This window comes from Necator americanus, chromosome IV (assembly GCF_031761385.1).
Source record: "Necator americanus strain Aroian chromosome IV, whole genome shotgun sequence".
In the NCBI taxonomy this organism is placed as follows: domain Eukaryota; kingdom Metazoa; phylum Nematoda; class Chromadorea; order Rhabditida; family Ancylostomatidae; genus Necator; species Necator americanus.
Window position 1 is genome coordinate 4,740,816 of NC_087374.1, and position 17,721 is coordinate 4,758,536.

Sequence of the window (17,721 nt, forward strand, 5' to 3'; positions counted from 1 at the left end):
TGTTTTCACTTCGCAATCTTCACGAGCACTTGGTCCCCCTTGGGCCAGTTGCTCTCATCATTTCGAGCAATCAGGCGTCCACCTTCAACTATTTCGGAAGGTGAAGAAGTTCCGGGAATTGTCGAATGTTCTCATAATGAATGCTCATCTCTAGTTCCTGAAAAATGGTGAGTCCGACGTCCTGATTATCCTATTTTTTCAACTGCCAGCCTATGACTCTCATGCGGAGTAAAGTTCTGACCGGACTCGAACCAACATCTACAAAAAGGAAGTGACTTGATTTTTTTCTCGCGGACATGGATGATGATCTTACATCCCTTTGAGAGGTTTACTAATCATAGTAATAATTTAGATGGGCGGAAAGCGAGGTCGCTCCACCACACTCAATGGCCAAGAGCGCGTTCGGACTCACTTGCTATTCTCAAAGCAGACGGAACGACAGCATCAGAAACGGAAGAGGAGAGCACAAAGTGGGCATTCATGCTTATGACACGAGATCTCATTCAGTCTAGAGAGAAGACGCATAAAAAATCAGCGAAGAAAATCTGTACTTTATTCCTGGATCATATGGCGTGTACAGAAGCTGGAGAAGAAATACACAAAATGTTTTTATTGCATAAAGCAGTGCAGATAAGTTAGACATCAAATTATTGTTGTGGATACATCTTCCAGAAAGTAAGGGTCGATTGTACAAGCGATACTAGTCACATTGAGATCCACGAGTTCTGAGCCTCTGATGGAAGCGGCAGAAAGCTGAACACTTCAAACAATTTTCTTTGAAATATATTTCCGAGTATTCATTAAAATGTTATGCTTGCTTCCCCTATATCATACGAAACGGTCTCCTCATTGCGAGAATTCATGATTTTGTAAAGTAGGTAGAGGTTTTGTAGTAGACCTACCTTAATTGGAGAGAATATAGAATATCTAAAGATTTTGGTTTCGAAAGTAAAGCAGAACTAGACATCGGGGGAAGTGTTATCTCTAGAGGATGTTGGTAGGGGGAGCTGGAGAAAAACACTCCTTAAAGTTACGTATATCTGTAAATGAAATCAAGAATAAATGAATTAATGTTATTTCATGTTGTATAGTAAATTTCTGGCACTCTAGATAAACTACATCAAGTCACTCACAAGAAGGACGAAATGATACAGACTGGTGCCGGTGAGCTGGACCCATCTCAATGGACAGGTTTGGTGTAGGTGTAGAGTTTTTCAGAAGAAAAACAAACGTATTCTAAATGGTTTTTGTAGGTAATCAACGAGTGTTGCACTTTGGACCCATGGCTCAGAGAGATCCTTACTTCTATTACTATCCGAAGGGATGGGATGTTCTGTATCCCGCTCACTTTGGATTTTTTCCTTACCGCACTACGTAAGCTTCTTTCATTTTTGACGATAAGCGCCTTGGGACATCCCAAAAAGTGTTCTAATTGCTACCTAAGCAGGTTTCTCGAGGTCTGCGCCACTACACAGGGTTGGTTAATTTAGTAATTACGTTAATTAGCATAATCACCTGAGTTGATCTGTCTTTTTTGTTGAGGAAAATTCGCCGTGATGACTCCTTAAATCTCTCGGTCTGGAAGCCTTACAGTTCAAGAAATCGTTCAAAATTGTTTATTGATTATTCCTATTCCTGTTACTTAGAGGTTGGTCACGACATATTTCCGAAAATCGCCATATATAAGGCCGAATCAACGAGAATCCGCCTTCCCATTCATTTGCATAACGGCAAAAATTGCCGCTGCTGACTTGCTTACTCCACGTGATTTTCCTTTGATTATTATGTGTCAGGAGCTTGCATCGAAGTTCAAGGAAGAATTTGAGTGATGAATTGGATAACTATCTTAGCAGTGATCACGCTCTGATTGTGGAAATTCGCGTATAGTCACGAAGACGAACGCGAGCAGTGAAAACGTACGCCTGAAGTACGAAGGCTACAAACGCGAGTTGAGGGATTTCATACCCGAACTGCGCTCTTTGGGGTCTCCTTGTGAATACAAATCAGTGTGTGAATAAGTGTTGTTGCAAGAGGATACTTGGTCATTTGAAGTAATTGTTCTAGATAACGTAATAACTAAATCAACCAACCCTGTTGAGTGGCTGAGACCTCAAGAAACCTTGTTAGGTAGCGTTTTGGGCATTTTTGGGATGGCCTACTTTCTTTCCCCTCATTTCTTTTTCTATTCGGAAACAAATGTGTGACTTTTATACACCCTCGTATACAGTCAGTTTGAAACCACACGAAGCGCGGTGCAACTGCGTAAGCGCCGCGGTTTAGCGTAGCGGGTGGTGGAACCCTTGCTAACACCACCCATCGCTGCAGATCGCAATGTTCCCACTTTGATCCCAACTTCGTCGTTTCGAGCGCACCCGCTTACGCTACTACACCGTGCTTAATGTCGTTTTGAGCTTACTATATCTCAGTTCCTTCTGCATTCTTGCCACACTTGATTGGCGAATGGTGCGAAACTGGGATCGTGGGTTACAATGAAATATCCACTGAAAGTGGAACGCTTCCTAAGCAAAATAGGTCTCTCCAATTTGTGATAAGAGATTTTTCATGGATAGTCAGGTTAAAAAAGTTTGTATAGAAATTAGTTGATGACTCACAAACATACAAATATACTATGATGGACATTTTATTTAACAATATGTACAAAACAAGTTATGCGATTATTTGGTCCGCCAATTTGAATTTCTCAAGCTTTTTTTTTAAATTGCATATGATTACAGCAGTGATCATGTTCAGACTATACCCACACTATTTTATGTGAGTAACTTACATTCACGTAAAATATACTCATATTTTATGAAATTTTCAGGAAATTCCGAGGCTCATCATCCGTTGTGTGCATCTGTGCCTTTGGCGTGTTCATGATTTTAGGAGGAGCTCTCATGGTATACTATTTACTACTTGTTTTTCCATACTATTTGAAAACATATTAGATATTATTGTAGGTGTACATGGGTTTCTTTGTTATGCATGATTCACCGTTTTGGACATGGTCATCAGATCGCAAACAACGTCCACCACCAATTCAAGTTGCTGGACCATTGTTTTTTATCCTAGGAGTCATTCTTGTACTAGCAGCTACTCTTTATTCTCTGATTACTTCAAGCGTGAGTATTCATACACTTCCACACTTATTTATACACTTTTGTACATTTATACACTTACACTTAAATCTTTTTTTTCGAAGTTTTCACAAAAAAGGAAATGTTTATTTACTGATACCTTTTCATCCAAACTCCAAGACCAGTTTTTATCCTCTTCAATTAAGCTTACCGAATAGGTGTCACGGGAAAGGATAGAGAATTGCTTCTTAGAAACTGATATGAGTAAATTTGGATGTAGTAGTCATATTGTATCTCATCCATCACCATGTACCTTATTTCTTACTTATTTATAGTAACCACAAACAAAGTAGAGAGCTACTTTTTCGAGTTGCTATCTACTTTGTTCAATATACAAGGTTCTCGGTTCCTTGTTAACCGCAAAATTAGAAACGACCGGTTGTGACATCGGCGTTTTCCAGGTATAAAAACTACGATTTCAGAAATCTCTTTCAGTTTTTCAAGATGTATTTACACCATACAAAACAACACGATGAACCAGCTAGAGTGACGACAATAACAACAACATATCAGGTGGGTGCTTCACATGTTTCTCAACGAAGATGTTGAAGGAAATTAAGTTACATGCTTGAAACTATTGCTAACCTGATAGAACTGGAACACGAAATAATCTTTACCGACGCAAACCTTTTTTGCATTTATTCAGGTGAACTATTAAATTGTGATTTCTAGGATATGTCTCAGCATTAACCGGTGTTCGTTCCAAAAATAACAACTTTGTTGCCTTTCTCTAAAATCACTTTTTAATGCATTCGTGCCTTTCCGTTTGACTAGACAATCTGTCCAGCCTTGAATAACCTTTGAAAGTGAGACATTTGCATTCACAGAATGCATTGTGCAATGCAGATTATTGTAAAGTTTTGGTTTTTGCAAGTATTTCTATAATTTTTCATTCGTATTCACAATCAAATGACCCTTGTGTACCAATGGTGAACAGTTCGCAGTTATCTGTTCATTTTTTTTACTGTGGTGAAGGGTTGTTGTTGTAGGCCGCACCTCCTATATTTGAGAAGCATCCATACCAGCCACTTCCACCTCCTGCCTATCCTGTCCTAGAGAACAAATATGCACATTCGTCAATTGTTCGTCCGCATGATGAAATGAAGTTGTACCCTCCAGTGTAAGTTTGTGGTCCGGCGTACCTTCAGCTTCCTTCGTGAATTACTTCTAGTGACTTTTGAGCAAATATCCGTTTTTAACCCCATGTTATTGTTACATCAGCGAGGTACTCGAATGTAATCATTGATTACCGCTCCGCTCAAAAATGCCAATCTTATTTTTCGCTTTTTTGAAAGAAGCTCACAAAGTAGGAGAATAAGCTCTTATGCCGGGGAAGCAGAATCTGGGTCTGGTATCTATCACATTTATGGACACATTTGTGTAGTCCTATATGTGAAGGTCTGGCATTATGAAGAGAAGACACATGAAAATCAACTAGATCTGTGATCGTGATGTGATGATCTGATATAACTTTGTTTCTGTCTGGGTCATAAGCGGTTCGAAATCAATAAAGTTCATGTGATAAATAGGTGAACGAATAGCTCCTCACGAAAAATAGCCTATTTAAGCTGCACTTTCCCGATGTATCTGAATGCAAATGCATCTTCCATATCGATTCAGATGCTACATTCGTATATGCATTTACGCAAAAATTTAGTTACATCTCTACATCTCTCTCTGTTTATGCATATATATATATATCTTAAGTGGGACGAAAGTACACGTTCTAACGTCAGAAACGAATTCCTCGTGAATTTGAATTCGTAAATTTCTAACTCATTTTAATTATTTTTGGTTTTCAGATATTTAATTAATGCAGGCTCATTTTTCAGTATTCCTGGATATTCTACACTATCCTTACATCGAAAGTCACCGAGTAGTATCTTCATAGCAAGTCCATACAATACGTTGCGGGCTACCAGTGTTGCGAGGTATGTGATACATTCGTGTGATTAGTAGTTTTCTTCTAATTACTGTATTCTTCTTTTAGTCAGGGGAGAATCCCTGAACATGGCAATAGTTCTTGATGTTTTTGTTCCATTATTATAGATGCGATTGTCAAACTAGAGTACTGATGACATGATATTTTAGCACAAGTACTAGTGTAAGAAAACATAGCATATTGACAAAGCATAACAATCAATTCACAGAAATTCATAAATGATTTTCAAAAACTTCGAGAAGTTTGGAAACTTTTTGCTCAGGTTTCATTTGTATTTGTATTACTTGCTCTATTGTTTTTCTAAAATCTATTTCAAATAAAATTCTATTAAGAACTAACATTAATAAAACTTCTAAATACAGGTTAGTCAAAACTATCTGAGTATTGTGCAATTGCGTACATGGTTGTAAGGATAGTGGAGTCAAAACGATATGAAACACGGTGCAGTTGCATAAGAGGCTGCGCTGAAGAGGCGTGATGGAGAAAGCGGTTGGAATCGAGGTGGGGTCATCGCAAACTCTGGCGAAGAATGGTGCTACCCGAAAGATCACAGTCGGGTGTACAGCATCTTGTCACCTAAGGTCTCATGTAGAACTCTTGCTCCGAGCGACAGAAGTTTGTAAAGTAACCCGTGAAGAAGTATGTTCCAGGATTATAGTGCTTATCGCCCAAGTTTTCGGTGTTGGTTCAATCATCTAAGTTTAATGCGAAAGATCTATGAGTGTACATCAAAACTCGCGTCGAGCAGAGGAAAATCACTACTTTTTATAGTAGCATAGTATGATGCTTAGATGGGCGGTTGTGGCGCAGTCACTAAGAGGTTCCGCTGTGACTGCACGATCGATAGTTGGTTCGAAGCTGTACTAGTGCCAAGCAAGCCTTTCATCCTTCTAGAGTCAATAAACTGGTACCAAACCTGTCTAGGATGACAAAAACACTGACTTGGTACATCAGTTACACTCGTAGGTCATTGTGTACGATAGATACGCGTTCGTAAACCTCGAACGATTCTAAATTGAAGTCGAACGCTTAGGCGCATCCCAATAGGATTAAACAACGACGTGCACCTTATTTTTGCTCTTATGCTTGGAAGGGAGAACATTGGAAGACATTATGACTCTGTTGACACAATGAACGTCTCTCCATTTGCAGCGATTAACCCCTGCAGATGGGATTTGCGAAATCTTTGTTGCTCTTTGCCCGCGAAAATTGCCAACGTAATGAATCTACTGTGAACATTTGCACAGTCATTTGCTTCGTCGTTTGGTTACAAGCTTGTTCTCCCATGATAATACTCATCTGGCTGGAGTGTACTGCTCGTGCATTTACTCTGCAAGATTTGAGTTCACAGGAAAGGAAAGGCAACACAGTCTTAAGCGCGCTTTTTACGCAGGAAGTTCTTTTTTAGTTCTAGTACCACTGAAATTTTTTCTACAACTTCTTTTCTTCTGTTCAAAAATACACTTTTTTTCAAAACATGTTGAATAAATTCTAGTGGTTTGCCATTGATGCGTTCTTATGCAGAACTGCATAAATGTTTTCTCGTTTTGCTTTCAGGCATCAATCCGGTGTGGAAACCCGATCATCTATTGCAGAACAGAGACGAGCTGGTTCAATAGTCACTCGAAAGCAGTCGACTGAAAGTGGAAGTCATAAACGATCGAAGAGTGCTGGGCCACTCAACAGAAGCTCCTCGGCAAGAAGCTCAATCCGCCAACGCTATCGTGAAAATAGCCAGTTTTAGCCAGGGCTTTATCATTCCTTTCGAATATGTGACTCTTTGCGATTTCATTCCCTTGATTTTGTAACCGTTTGAGATGAACCTTTCGTGGGATGTTGCCGAATTAGTATGCTCATAGCATTGCTCATATTGTAAAGAGTTTAAGCTTTATAGTAAATGTATTTGTTGTGTTGCAATTTGCCTTTAGAACCGCATAATTCGGTTAAATAACTTACCTTTACGTTTCATCGGTGTTCTTCGTCGCTTTTGGGTTTTTTCTTCTGATTAGTCTCAGTGGTGAGGCAAGGTTTTTCAAGTTTGAAATTGTTACACTGCTTATCAGTATTTCCAAGGAGTACTTTCGGCAGAACTTGGAGAAGTTTTAAATGTTCCTTTGATTTTTTTGCGAAGAAATTTCTGTAGTGGTCGTGTTCATTCCGAGGGCGTTCTCTTGCTTTTCTCACTTGTACCTTGCATATCAATCCACTCTGTATTTGCCATTGCAATCGGTAGTACAATGTTGACTTCCAACTTCGTGGAGTCTTTAGTATTTGTAGTTTGGGTGCGTTTCAGGAGGAACCCATAGCATCGGTCACAGTTTACCCTTAGGTGGTTGGGTCAAAAATTCCGCAGCGGTGTCAAAAACGACAGCAGATCGTTCTGCTTTGGTTACCGGATGCCCCGCTCATCTCGCTGTCGCAGCTGCCCCTACGTACGCTTGATCAGAGATTTAACAAGTGCCAATTATGATTATAGTGGTTCCAGTTTGAGTAGATAGTGAACAAGAGGATGGAGTTGTGCGTCAAATTCGAAGAGTTACATGCTTTTCATCAGAATTCGAAATTTGAAATGCTAGAAGCTTAGTTTAATTTGTACTTGAAGTCCTAATTATTTTCGACTAATTTTTATCATTCACACACCATACAAATCTTTGGAAACTTATACTTCTTAATGTTTCATTTTACGCCAAGGACGAAAGCTGCCTAACGGTTGCAGAATATCTACGCAGACATATCTTATGGATGGGATGCTCCATGATCGCTAGTCTACGTTTGTATTCGACGATTCTGTTGGTAAAATCGTTTCTCTTGCAAGCCGAGGAGATTAAATAACTATTATCACTCCACTTACACAGAGCGGATTTGGAAATCTGCGAATTAGTTTTGCTTTAGAATTCCCCTGTAGGTTATGCCCACCTTGCATGAATACTATTTGCAAAGAAAGGAAGCGGCAGAGTGAATGTCTGACACTAAATACTAAGCGTGACTTAGCGTAAGGTCAACGGAGATCACAGCTATTCTGGATCAATTAATCAGCTTTAATTTGCTGTTATTCTATCATCCTTGGAAGTACACCGCGTTCTCCCTTCATTTTCCTACAACTCTCTTCGTTTGCTAACAACTACCACGTTGTGACCTTTGCGTTTTATTACTTCACTACCTTGAAAGTTTGATCAGTTCGTCGAAGTAGAAACATCATGCGGAGAGGCGGGCGTAGCGTCGGTCGGTACTCCAGGCCACCGATCGGCTGCACGTAATTAATTTGCTTGGGTTTTTCCTGAACCCCCTACTCGTAGTTTTCCTTCATGTTCGGCGATAACATCATTTTTCTCTCGGACTCTCAAATTCAGAAACATAGTAGCTTAAGAATTGCCCTTGCGACAGTAGCCTAATCTTTCTTAAAATAGGTTCTTTTGGTGAGACCTTGAATGGAGTTTGTCAGTTTTTCTTGAATTCCTCTGTGATTTTCCCTTTGGCTAGAGGCCGTTCTTCTACAGTTATCCACAGGTTGGTGATTTCTTTCATCTATTACGCCTCCCATCCCACTCTGTTCACATTTTGGAACGATTTCGATCTAGTTATGGTTAGTAAGACACGAGAAAGGTGCATAAAGCAATTCGGGTACCAAAAAAATCAGTATAACGTAGTATTAACTGTATTGGTTTCTTGTCTTTGTTGTAACTTGCAATGAATTAGATATAAAACGCGGCGTAAAACGTGTTGTACACGACGACGCGACGCGTCTTCGGTGCGGGCGTGCCCTGAACTTCCTTCGCAGTGCACAGGAAACATCCAGACCTCTTCATCCTCTGTAGTTTCTTCAACAATTTCCTTCTGAAGAAACTCCTTCTAGAAACTTCTAAAGAAAAAAAAGGTCGGAGAGAGTTTTCCGCATACTGTGGAGAGAACTCATTGCACACTTCAGCCGAACAGCCGTAGCGCCCGCGTGTAACAACGCGCTTTACTTCGAGTAAATGTAGAGAAGTGTTCCTTTCTCAACGAAATTTGTGGTTTCCTCTCTTCGTGGTGGTAGTGATTCTTTGCCTTCATATTCTCTTCGTGCTGTTTCTCATATTACACCTAGGTTGAGTTCCGGAACAGTGATCGCCGCTATCCTGACTTTCTTGTAGCCGTTGAGTACACCTTTCCCGTTTCGTTAATGGGTAACTCATTCCACTGCCTTCACCTCGTGCGAGAGAAAAAATTTGGTTTGTTTCGATTTACATTTTTTAGAAGTTGGAATTTCGTATAAATTGGCAGCGCATTTGTTCGAATACACCATAACAGTAAAAAAAAATCGTTCTATCGCCCTAACTGCCACACCGTAGTGTAATTAGAAATCCCAAGTTTTTAGCAGCTTCCAAACTTCTTAGCGAAATATCTACTGACGTTTGTCTATTTATTCATTTATAATGTTGGGATTTTGTTGGCATTCTGTTGCGCAACAAATTTTTCCGATGGAACCAGAATCACTTAAAATCAAAAAGATTGGCATTTAAAGGAAATAGGATGCAAAATTTGGTCCTTTTCCTCTGCTTTGCTGATTTGAAGTCTCCGGCAACGACCGTCCCGTAGTGTAGTGCTGCTTTCATCTTTAAATTAGTTTTGCATTGTCACTTGGATGTCATTACAGGAATATGGAATAGTACTAAACTCTAACTAACTTTTTGGCTGAAGACAACTGACAGATTCTAAGCTTTCTCGGATCGAAAGTACACCTGATTAAGTTGTAGTAATGTGGTCGCCTAATTATTATGTGAGATTTGAGTTAATTTTTGAGCTGGATGGCTCATGGCCTTTGCAGCAAATGTTTTACATCGAATTCTATAGCTTCTGTAACCTTTTTGTATTCTATTCTTCTAATTCTAATGATAATGCATACATTCCTGAATTTTGTTCATTTCGGCCATTATTTACTTTTTTTGTTGATTTCATCAACACATAGTTTCTGAAACTGCTTATAAAACTAAATAGTAGCAAAACTCTTTAATTGGTTGTTTGATACGTCAACTAAGACATCGTTTGCCGCAGGTGTAATGTAAGTGTGGAAATGGTGCCATTCAAACTTTCTTGATGGTTTCGTGTTCAGTTCCTATCGATGACCACAAGTCGCGCACGATCGTGAATTTCACGCCCGTTGCTCGTCCAGAAACCATTGAAGAAAATATGGTGGAAGGGAGTGTTCGAAACGAACAAGCGGTGGGTTTTGATTTAGCTTATTGTTTCCACTTTTTTTTGGACAAACTGATTACCTACAGCTTCATTGAACTATTACATTTTGGAACATAACTGATGACATTCGATTTGATGTCGATCTATCGTCACAATTGGCCAAACCTCTCTTCCTTTTGCTTTTCGTAGTTTTTGACGATTTCTTCATATAGCAATACATAGTAATAGGATCGAATAGTCGTAAGAAGTCCTTCTCCATTTGTTTTAACATCTGTTTCGCTTCTAGGACACCTCCAAGACCTTGGTTTGTTGGAGTTCAATTCATTCCCATTTTTTGTTAGTAATTGTATATGGTTAGAGTTTCTTGTAAACGATAAAGAATACACTTAAATCCCAAAATCAGTCGTAGAGGAAACGCAACTGGACACATTGGCTCACCCCCGCTCATTTTGAAGGCAGCGTATCACGATTTTGATGTGGTGCGCAACCCACTGTTAAGGCGTAGAGTTGGGTACTAGACCGGGGAACACAGCGTGGTTCCGCTAATTTTTTCCTAATCGTCGTAAAAAAGGCGTGGAAGACGTCGTTTCTTACGATGATTTAAGTTGCAGCGCACGTCCAGAACATGATGTTGTTGTTGCAGTTTGTCTTCGCTGCTCAATGGCCTAAGCTGAATTATTAGGAGAAAATGTAGTGGATAAACTTCTTTTCATGCACGAATTCTTTAGAAAATTAGCTCAAAGTTAATGTGGTATATGATATGAAGTATCTATCCGGCACCTCTTGAGAATTCTTTCAGTGAGAATTCACACGGTCATTCCTCTTTTTTTTTGTGCCATCTGAGTATTACCTTTTTGCCCCATGAATCATCTTCTGCGGGAAAAGCCTTCGTCCACTATGCCGACATCAGAACAACATTCACTGTCACTGAGTCACAGCAAAGAAGTATTCTTTCAAAAGCAGTCGTAAAATCTAAACAAGATAGATAAGACGTAATCTTGTTATCAACAGAATATTCACAGGAATTTTATTCCAGAAATATTTAGATACGTGCACTTCAGAGCTGTTGCCATTTCTTGTTTAGCCGTTGTTACACGTTTTACATATCTTTAAGTCGCGCGCTTTCTCTCTTGGAGCTTAGTGAAAGTGATGTGACCAAATTACTCGAATACATCTGGCGATGTTAATCCATTACCTTGCTTGAATCTTAAACATACATTAACTATTGGTAACCCTCACAGCCCTTCTTCAAATTCTCCGTTAGCTCACTGCTTGAACCGATTGGACCTCAGTTCAGGTCATAGGTGCGATAGGAAGGAGCCGGATCCTCCTTTGGTGAAGGGGGTCCTGCTTATGGGGTCCAGCTCAAGTGATGGGGATCCCTTTGCCAATCCTCTAAAAGTGAAGGGGGTCCTTTCGTCAATTATGTCAGAACATTTACCTATTCTTGTTTGTGTTCATTCTTAACAGTAGCTGTTATTAGTGTACTAGTAAATTTTAATAACTTTTTATGGTGATTACGAGTAGTGGTAATCTTTGCAGAGTGTTGTTGCAAACGGCGGTAGTGACGATGAGCCTTCACCAAATGACGCAGATGTAAGTGGTCCAGGATTAACGACTTCAGATACCGTGGTGGACGCACAATCGGCTGTTGGTAACTCAGGAAATGATCCGAGCGGAGCTATGAACATATTCATAAACATCCTGTTGTTCAGCCGGTGGAATGCAAACCTGTTCAACGAAGATTTAACTATGTACCTGTGAACACCGTTAGTTTTGCACTTCCGGAGGGTTACTCAACGTCTCGCAGTGACATCGAATTCCTTGGTTCTGGCGCTTATGGTAATGTAATGTACGTCTTCTCTTTAGTCTTTTATGAGCTCTTCCAAGTGTTTTGATACATACATTTTATCGCAGCAAAACAATAGTGGAATGTCGTGATGGAGAAGTGCGTGCAGTGGCTGTAAAGAAGTTCAGGGATCCGTTTTGTGATCAGTTGCAGGTATGCTTACTGTACAGCCTGAGCCTGGCAGCGGGTAAAGAGAGTCCCATAGATTCCCGAGCATACTTCTGATCATACTACAAAAAAAGAAAAAGAAAACGAGGCTTATTGAAGTTCAAATCATTAGTAATGTAGTCTTATAGAGTGAAAAGTTTCTCTTGAATGGTATATAACATTTTGGAAATAATTTCTGTTTCCATGTGTATTTTTCACTTTGAAGAAACACTCTCGACTTATTCTGCAACTCAGTAGATTAAATAGATAAGTTCCTAATCCACTTGTTGTTTGGAAAGTTCCGCGGCATAACATCAGTAACACTTTGGCTTTCAGGCGCGGATGATATACAGAGAGATTAAATTGTTGCAAATAATGAGACATGATGGCGTCATTCGTGCTATTGATCTATACACGCCGAACACTGTTGAGCATGAGTTCAAAGACGTGTGAGTCAACACTTTTCAGAGTTTTCATCTCTCAAATTATTCAGAGTGTACGTTTTTTTTCCATCGAAGTATGTATTTTTTTGTTGGAAATGGTAGCGAGAGCAGAACTTTGTGAATATTTTTGTTCCATCGTATGTTCCCATGCTTGTTCTCCGCTCCCAGTATTTTTAATATTGGAGGCGAATTAATGAAGAGAATATCTTCCAAGAATTAACCAAAGTGATGATTAGAGAACTGTTTGGAAAATGTCATCAAATGTTTTCCTCTTGCTCTTCAGCATCTGTCTCGTTTGGTGGTCTGCTTTACCTCCTCAGTAACCCCACATCACTTTGCTGATGATGTGCTAGGTCAGGGTGGATCCCAGTTATTTTCATGTTGCTGTGAACTGTATCGAGTTAGCGTGGGTCTTCCTCCTCGGGTTTTACCGGATAAATCCAGGTTAAGGCTGATTCTATGGAAAGTTAGCGAAAGAACCTCGACTTTTGTACGGTTTTCGAAGGGATCCTTTCACTTTCGGACAGTTGGCAAAGGGATCCTCATCACCTGAGCTGCACCCCATGAGCTAGACCCCCTTCACCTGAGGAGTGTTTGGCTCTTCCATATCGCATCTATGCACGAAAAGACCGGTAGTCCCGGAATAAAAGCAAGAACCCAGAAATGGACGGACACAGACGAATATGTCACTTAAACCAATGAACCCGCTCCTCTTCTCGATCTTTGCGAGTTTTGACTTACACTGGCCTACACATACAGACGATTATGAGATTCTCTACCTTTTTGCTCTAGTATATGGCGGTGCTCATCACAGTTTTGTTGTGCTGCCTCCAAGGTAGGCACCTGGTTAATTATCATCGTCTTTTGCCTCTTTGTCTGAAGATTTACTGCAGAAGACGGGATGTTCGAGTCAATAAATCTCACTTGTTGCGCCACTTTTCAGCTTCAATTACGGCACGGGTCAATTAAATTTACAAGGAACAATTTCTTACAACACAATTATACATTTTCGAAAGTGAATACCACTTCAAAAGGTCATAATGTTATCATTTAAATGATTATGGTGGATTTAGATATGTGGTTACGGAGTTTGCCGGCGACAGCATAGTGAAAATACTGCACGACCAAAAAGTTACTGGTAGAACTCACATCACTCCTGAACACGTTCCTTTTATCATATATCAGCTGCTGAGAGTCTTGAAGTATATTCATTCAGCAAATGTATGTTCGATATTTCTCAGTACATGGGTAATCTCTTCTCCTCTTCGTCATAGAACTGTTTCAGATAATCCACAGAGATTTGAAACCGGGAAATTTGGCATTGACCAGTGACAGCGATTTGACAGTTTTGGATTTCGGTATGGCTAGATCATTAGAACGCACAGAGACATCGCTTACTCAGTATGTTATGACGCGATGGTATCGAAGTCCGGAAGTCATTTATTGGAATATTGACGGCTACAACGAGCAAGGTATTGGTAGAAAATTTTGTTTTTTTTTTGCCTTCTTAAGTGTATTATTTCTTTTGTGATCTGTTAATTTGAACCTGTTCTTGCTTTACATGAAGTAAAAGTATGTAAAGGCTCGAAAATTTTTCATTTTTATCGCTAGATATGGAGAAGGTCTAGTTGCTCCTTGAGAAACGTTACACTTAGTTTAGCTAACTGTAAAATATGAGACTCTACTTCTTTCACGCTCTTCTTATATATTTCGAGAAGGCTAGAAAGAATGTGATATTCTCAAATTTCTTTAAGTGGATGTATGGTCTGTTGGTTGCATAACAGCAGAATTGATGCTTGGGAAACCTCTCTTCCCTGGGGAAGACAGTAAGTTTGTGATTGCACTAATTATTACGTTTCGTTACTGTCATATTTTTATATGTTAAGCAAATGCGCAGTATGAGATGATAACGAGTTTGTGCGGAAGCCCTGACGAAGACCTGATGAGAAAGGTTGGTGGTTTTGTCTAAATAAATAAGGTTCGGTACTCTGAATCTCATCATTTACCATCTCGAAAAAAAAAAACAAAAGTTAGAGACAGCGTTGGGGAAATTTCCGATGTTTGAATTTCTTCATTAGTAGATGAGGTTCTTGAAATTTTGCAACTACAACACTAAGAAGAAAACGAACCTAAAAACCTTCTGCGAATTTCTAAATCAAATTAATCGGGTTCTTAAGACTGATAGATTTAATTGAGGAAGCAACTACACTATACTATTAGTAAAATGGAATACTGTGGCGTTTTCTGTGGCTGTGAGAAATTGCTTCATCGAAAAAACAAATCAACTGTTTATCTATGTCGTTATCTTCTCAATTGTCAATTTCACGTCGTTATTCTTAAGGATTGCATCATCGGCATCAACTGATCAGTCTTATGTTCCTGATCCAGGTGACTTCTGGATTTGTAAAGACCTTTCACTGCAATTCGAAATGTTTTCCTGAACGTTGTTTCATATGGAAGGTTCGAAAATAACGGATGAAACGAATAAAGAGCCGATGCGGCACTTAGCGCATGCAGAATACTTTTAAATATTTCGTCCCTAACTTATCGAGCGACTTCGTAAAATTTAAAGCACAAGCAGTTTCCGTAAATTTCCACCGCAGAATTATACAGATTCTTTCTGTGTTGAGAAATTTCTGAAAATCCCCAAGAACACCTTACTTCCAAGCCCTAGACACGCAAAACGCGTATGTGTCAATATATTAACGGCTTCAAAAGATGCGAACATCACTCTTGCACTGTCACTCTTTTGTCTCACCGTGTACAGGCTACACAATAAAATTTCATCTTGAGGAATTGGGGAAGATGGTGAGGTGTCGCTTCACAAATTCTTGCACCTTTCATATACCCTATCGAAATCTGATAATTATTATCTGGGTTTTCCAGTCATTTGAAAAAATCACGTCATCAATCACCAAAAATTTTCACGGAGGTACGATTGAGAAGCCAATTCATCAAAGTACGAGAATTCATTCGAACTTGAACAATGTTTTTTGCTTTTCAGATAGAAGCTAATAGTCCTGCAACACGTAGAGTAGTCGAATCATATCCACATCATGAACGTCAGAATTTCTCACAGCGATTCGCCGGATGCCCACCGTTATTCATTGATTTTCTCGACAAGATCCTTGTGCTTGATCCTGAAAAGAGGTGATATTTTTTATCTTTTGTTTGAAGATTCGGATAATCACACACGCGAGACTAGTGCAATATCGCCGAAAGTCAATTAGTGATAAAAAAAAATCGCAAGTTCCGCAGCATAAAACTTTTAAAATTAAAATTGTCCTGGTTGAATGATGATTTTGAATGTTATAGGTTTGAAAAATATCAGGTTTGAAGCACATTCCATTATCAGTTTGCAAGATATATTAAAATTTGAAGGGATTTTCGAGATGTTTTAAAATTTAGTGGCTGATACAATTTTCCAGGTGATCATTGATTAGGGATCATGTTAACACTTTCCTCGAATAGGTTCAGAATCCAATATGATTTAATCTTCTCAAAATAATTCTGTAGCTGCATGCTTGCCCACTGTGCAACTGCTGGCTGCAAGCAATCGCAGCGGATGTCTCCAACACTAATAGTGCTCCAGGCGTAATTACATATTCGCTTTTCTACTTGAGCGTTTTCCGTAATCGTTTGCCCTACGAAATAGTCGGGACACTTGTTGCTCATTATATCCAAATATACAAGGAGTCTGCAGATGTGAAACTATCAGTACTTGGACTGATGCTTTCTTGGTTTAACAGTTAGATTTATAAAATCTTTCTAGTAATTGTTCGAATTCAGTTTCTACTTGCATCTGATTGGTCTTTCTATGCATATTTCATTTTGTGCAATCCATATATTGCGTCCATGAGTTGCCACTAACGAAAATGAGGTCTAGATCCTATCGTTTTAATAAATCACTTATCAGTCAAAAAAAAAATCGTGTTAGCATAATTTCGTTTTAGCTCTTCTTTTAGGTATCTAGTACACATATTCTGTGATACTTATCACAAATGCTTAGTTTCTCATCGAAGCTCTATTTTCGGTGACGTCCGTTTTTTATTATTTGATATTCAATTGAAGTGGAAGAGAACATAAGGTGATGAGTAACCCATTACTACTCGAGAATACATGCTTTGCAGCGCAAAATTACCATGAAAAAGTCACTACAGCGAGGATAATGCCTTTTTCAAGCTAAGCTTGCTATTATTAGTTATTTTTTGTTTCCTTTTCTCAGGCTAACCGTGGAAGGTTCGCTCTCACATCCCTACTTTGCTGATTATGTAGATGCCACTGATGAGCCAACTGCAACTTCTTCCTTTGAGTTAAATGATAATCCCAGCAGGTCCAGGGATGAATGGAAAGGCGAGTTTCGAGTTTGGTGCGATGATGTCGGTTTTTTTTTTATTTTACTCCTGCGCAAAGAACTTTATTTTAGGCATTATATGGCAAGAAATTCAAAATTTCACCGGAGACGATGCTTCGCCGAAGATTCAATTCTAACGATTTAGTGATCTGAATTTAGTATCTATTTCTGTTCACTTTAAAATCAGGCTTTACACCTATTCATGCCGTCTCGGTTCTTATTTGCTTATAGTAGTCCTTCTGAAGGGATTTCGAATCATCTTTGTAGATGATACTTTGCACATAACTGTTTTATTACAGTTTGATACACTCCGTGATGTTTTCTGTTTATTAAGTGGTAAGATACTATCTGAAGTGATTAAAGGAAATGCGTGTTCGAAAATACGGTATACGTTGTGGTTGGGAGTAGTGAATTTCGTTGAATGATGTATTTCCACACATTTTGCTCACTTTCTCTTTTTTGCTATTTTTGTTACAATATTCAACAATGAAACTGCGAACATCTCCTCTGTGTTACTGTGTTTACAGGTTCAGTCCTGCTGTTATTTGGTCAGAGAATAGTAACTTGTCATACCTAGAACCTAGAATAGTACCTTTCACCATGAGGTAAAAAGAAGTACTAGGGGATTTATCCCGAATGTTTGGTGCTAGGAAACCAACCATGCGACCTTAGCCGTT

General features: G+C 39.2%; 1 protein-coding gene across 3 annotated transcripts; it reads left to right on the forward strand.

Moving 5' to 3' along the window:
- Positions 1-164: 164 nt before the first annotated feature.
- Positions 165-17,181, forward strand: RB195_000390 (uncharacterized protein; the record flags this gene model as incomplete). Of its 3 annotated transcripts, XM_064196706.1 has the most annotated exons (24): positions 165-167; positions 353-470; positions 1,111-1,191; positions 1,254-1,374; positions 2,825-2,900; positions 2,961-3,122; positions 3,573-3,650; positions 4,127-4,257; positions 4,970-5,068; positions 6,637-6,816; positions 8,577-8,586; positions 9,164-9,287; positions 10,169-10,278; positions 11,794-11,901; positions 11,967-12,103; positions 12,169-12,253; positions 12,584-12,696; positions 13,764-13,911; positions 13,976-14,162; positions 14,445-14,516; positions 14,577-14,641; positions 15,695-15,840; positions 16,916-17,043; positions 17,117-17,181. In XM_064196706.1, the coding sequence occupies 24 exons, from the start codon at positions 165-167 to the stop codon at positions 17,179-17,181; spliced, it is 2,547 nt and encodes an 848-aa protein (XP_064052585.1). The 3 variants fall into 3 exon arrangements, with proteins under 3 accessions (XP_064052585.1, XP_064052586.1, XP_064052587.1); XM_064196705.1 differs by lacking the exons at positions 165-167; positions 353-470; positions 1,111-1,191; ... (6 more) ...; positions 6,637-6,816; positions 8,577-8,586 and having other exon boundaries at positions 9,239-9,287; XM_064196704.1 differs by lacking the exons at positions 165-167; positions 8,577-8,586; positions 9,164-9,287; ... (10 more) ...; positions 16,916-17,043; positions 17,117-17,181 and having other exon boundaries at positions 6,637-6,823.
- Positions 17,182-17,721: the final 540 nt, after the last annotated feature.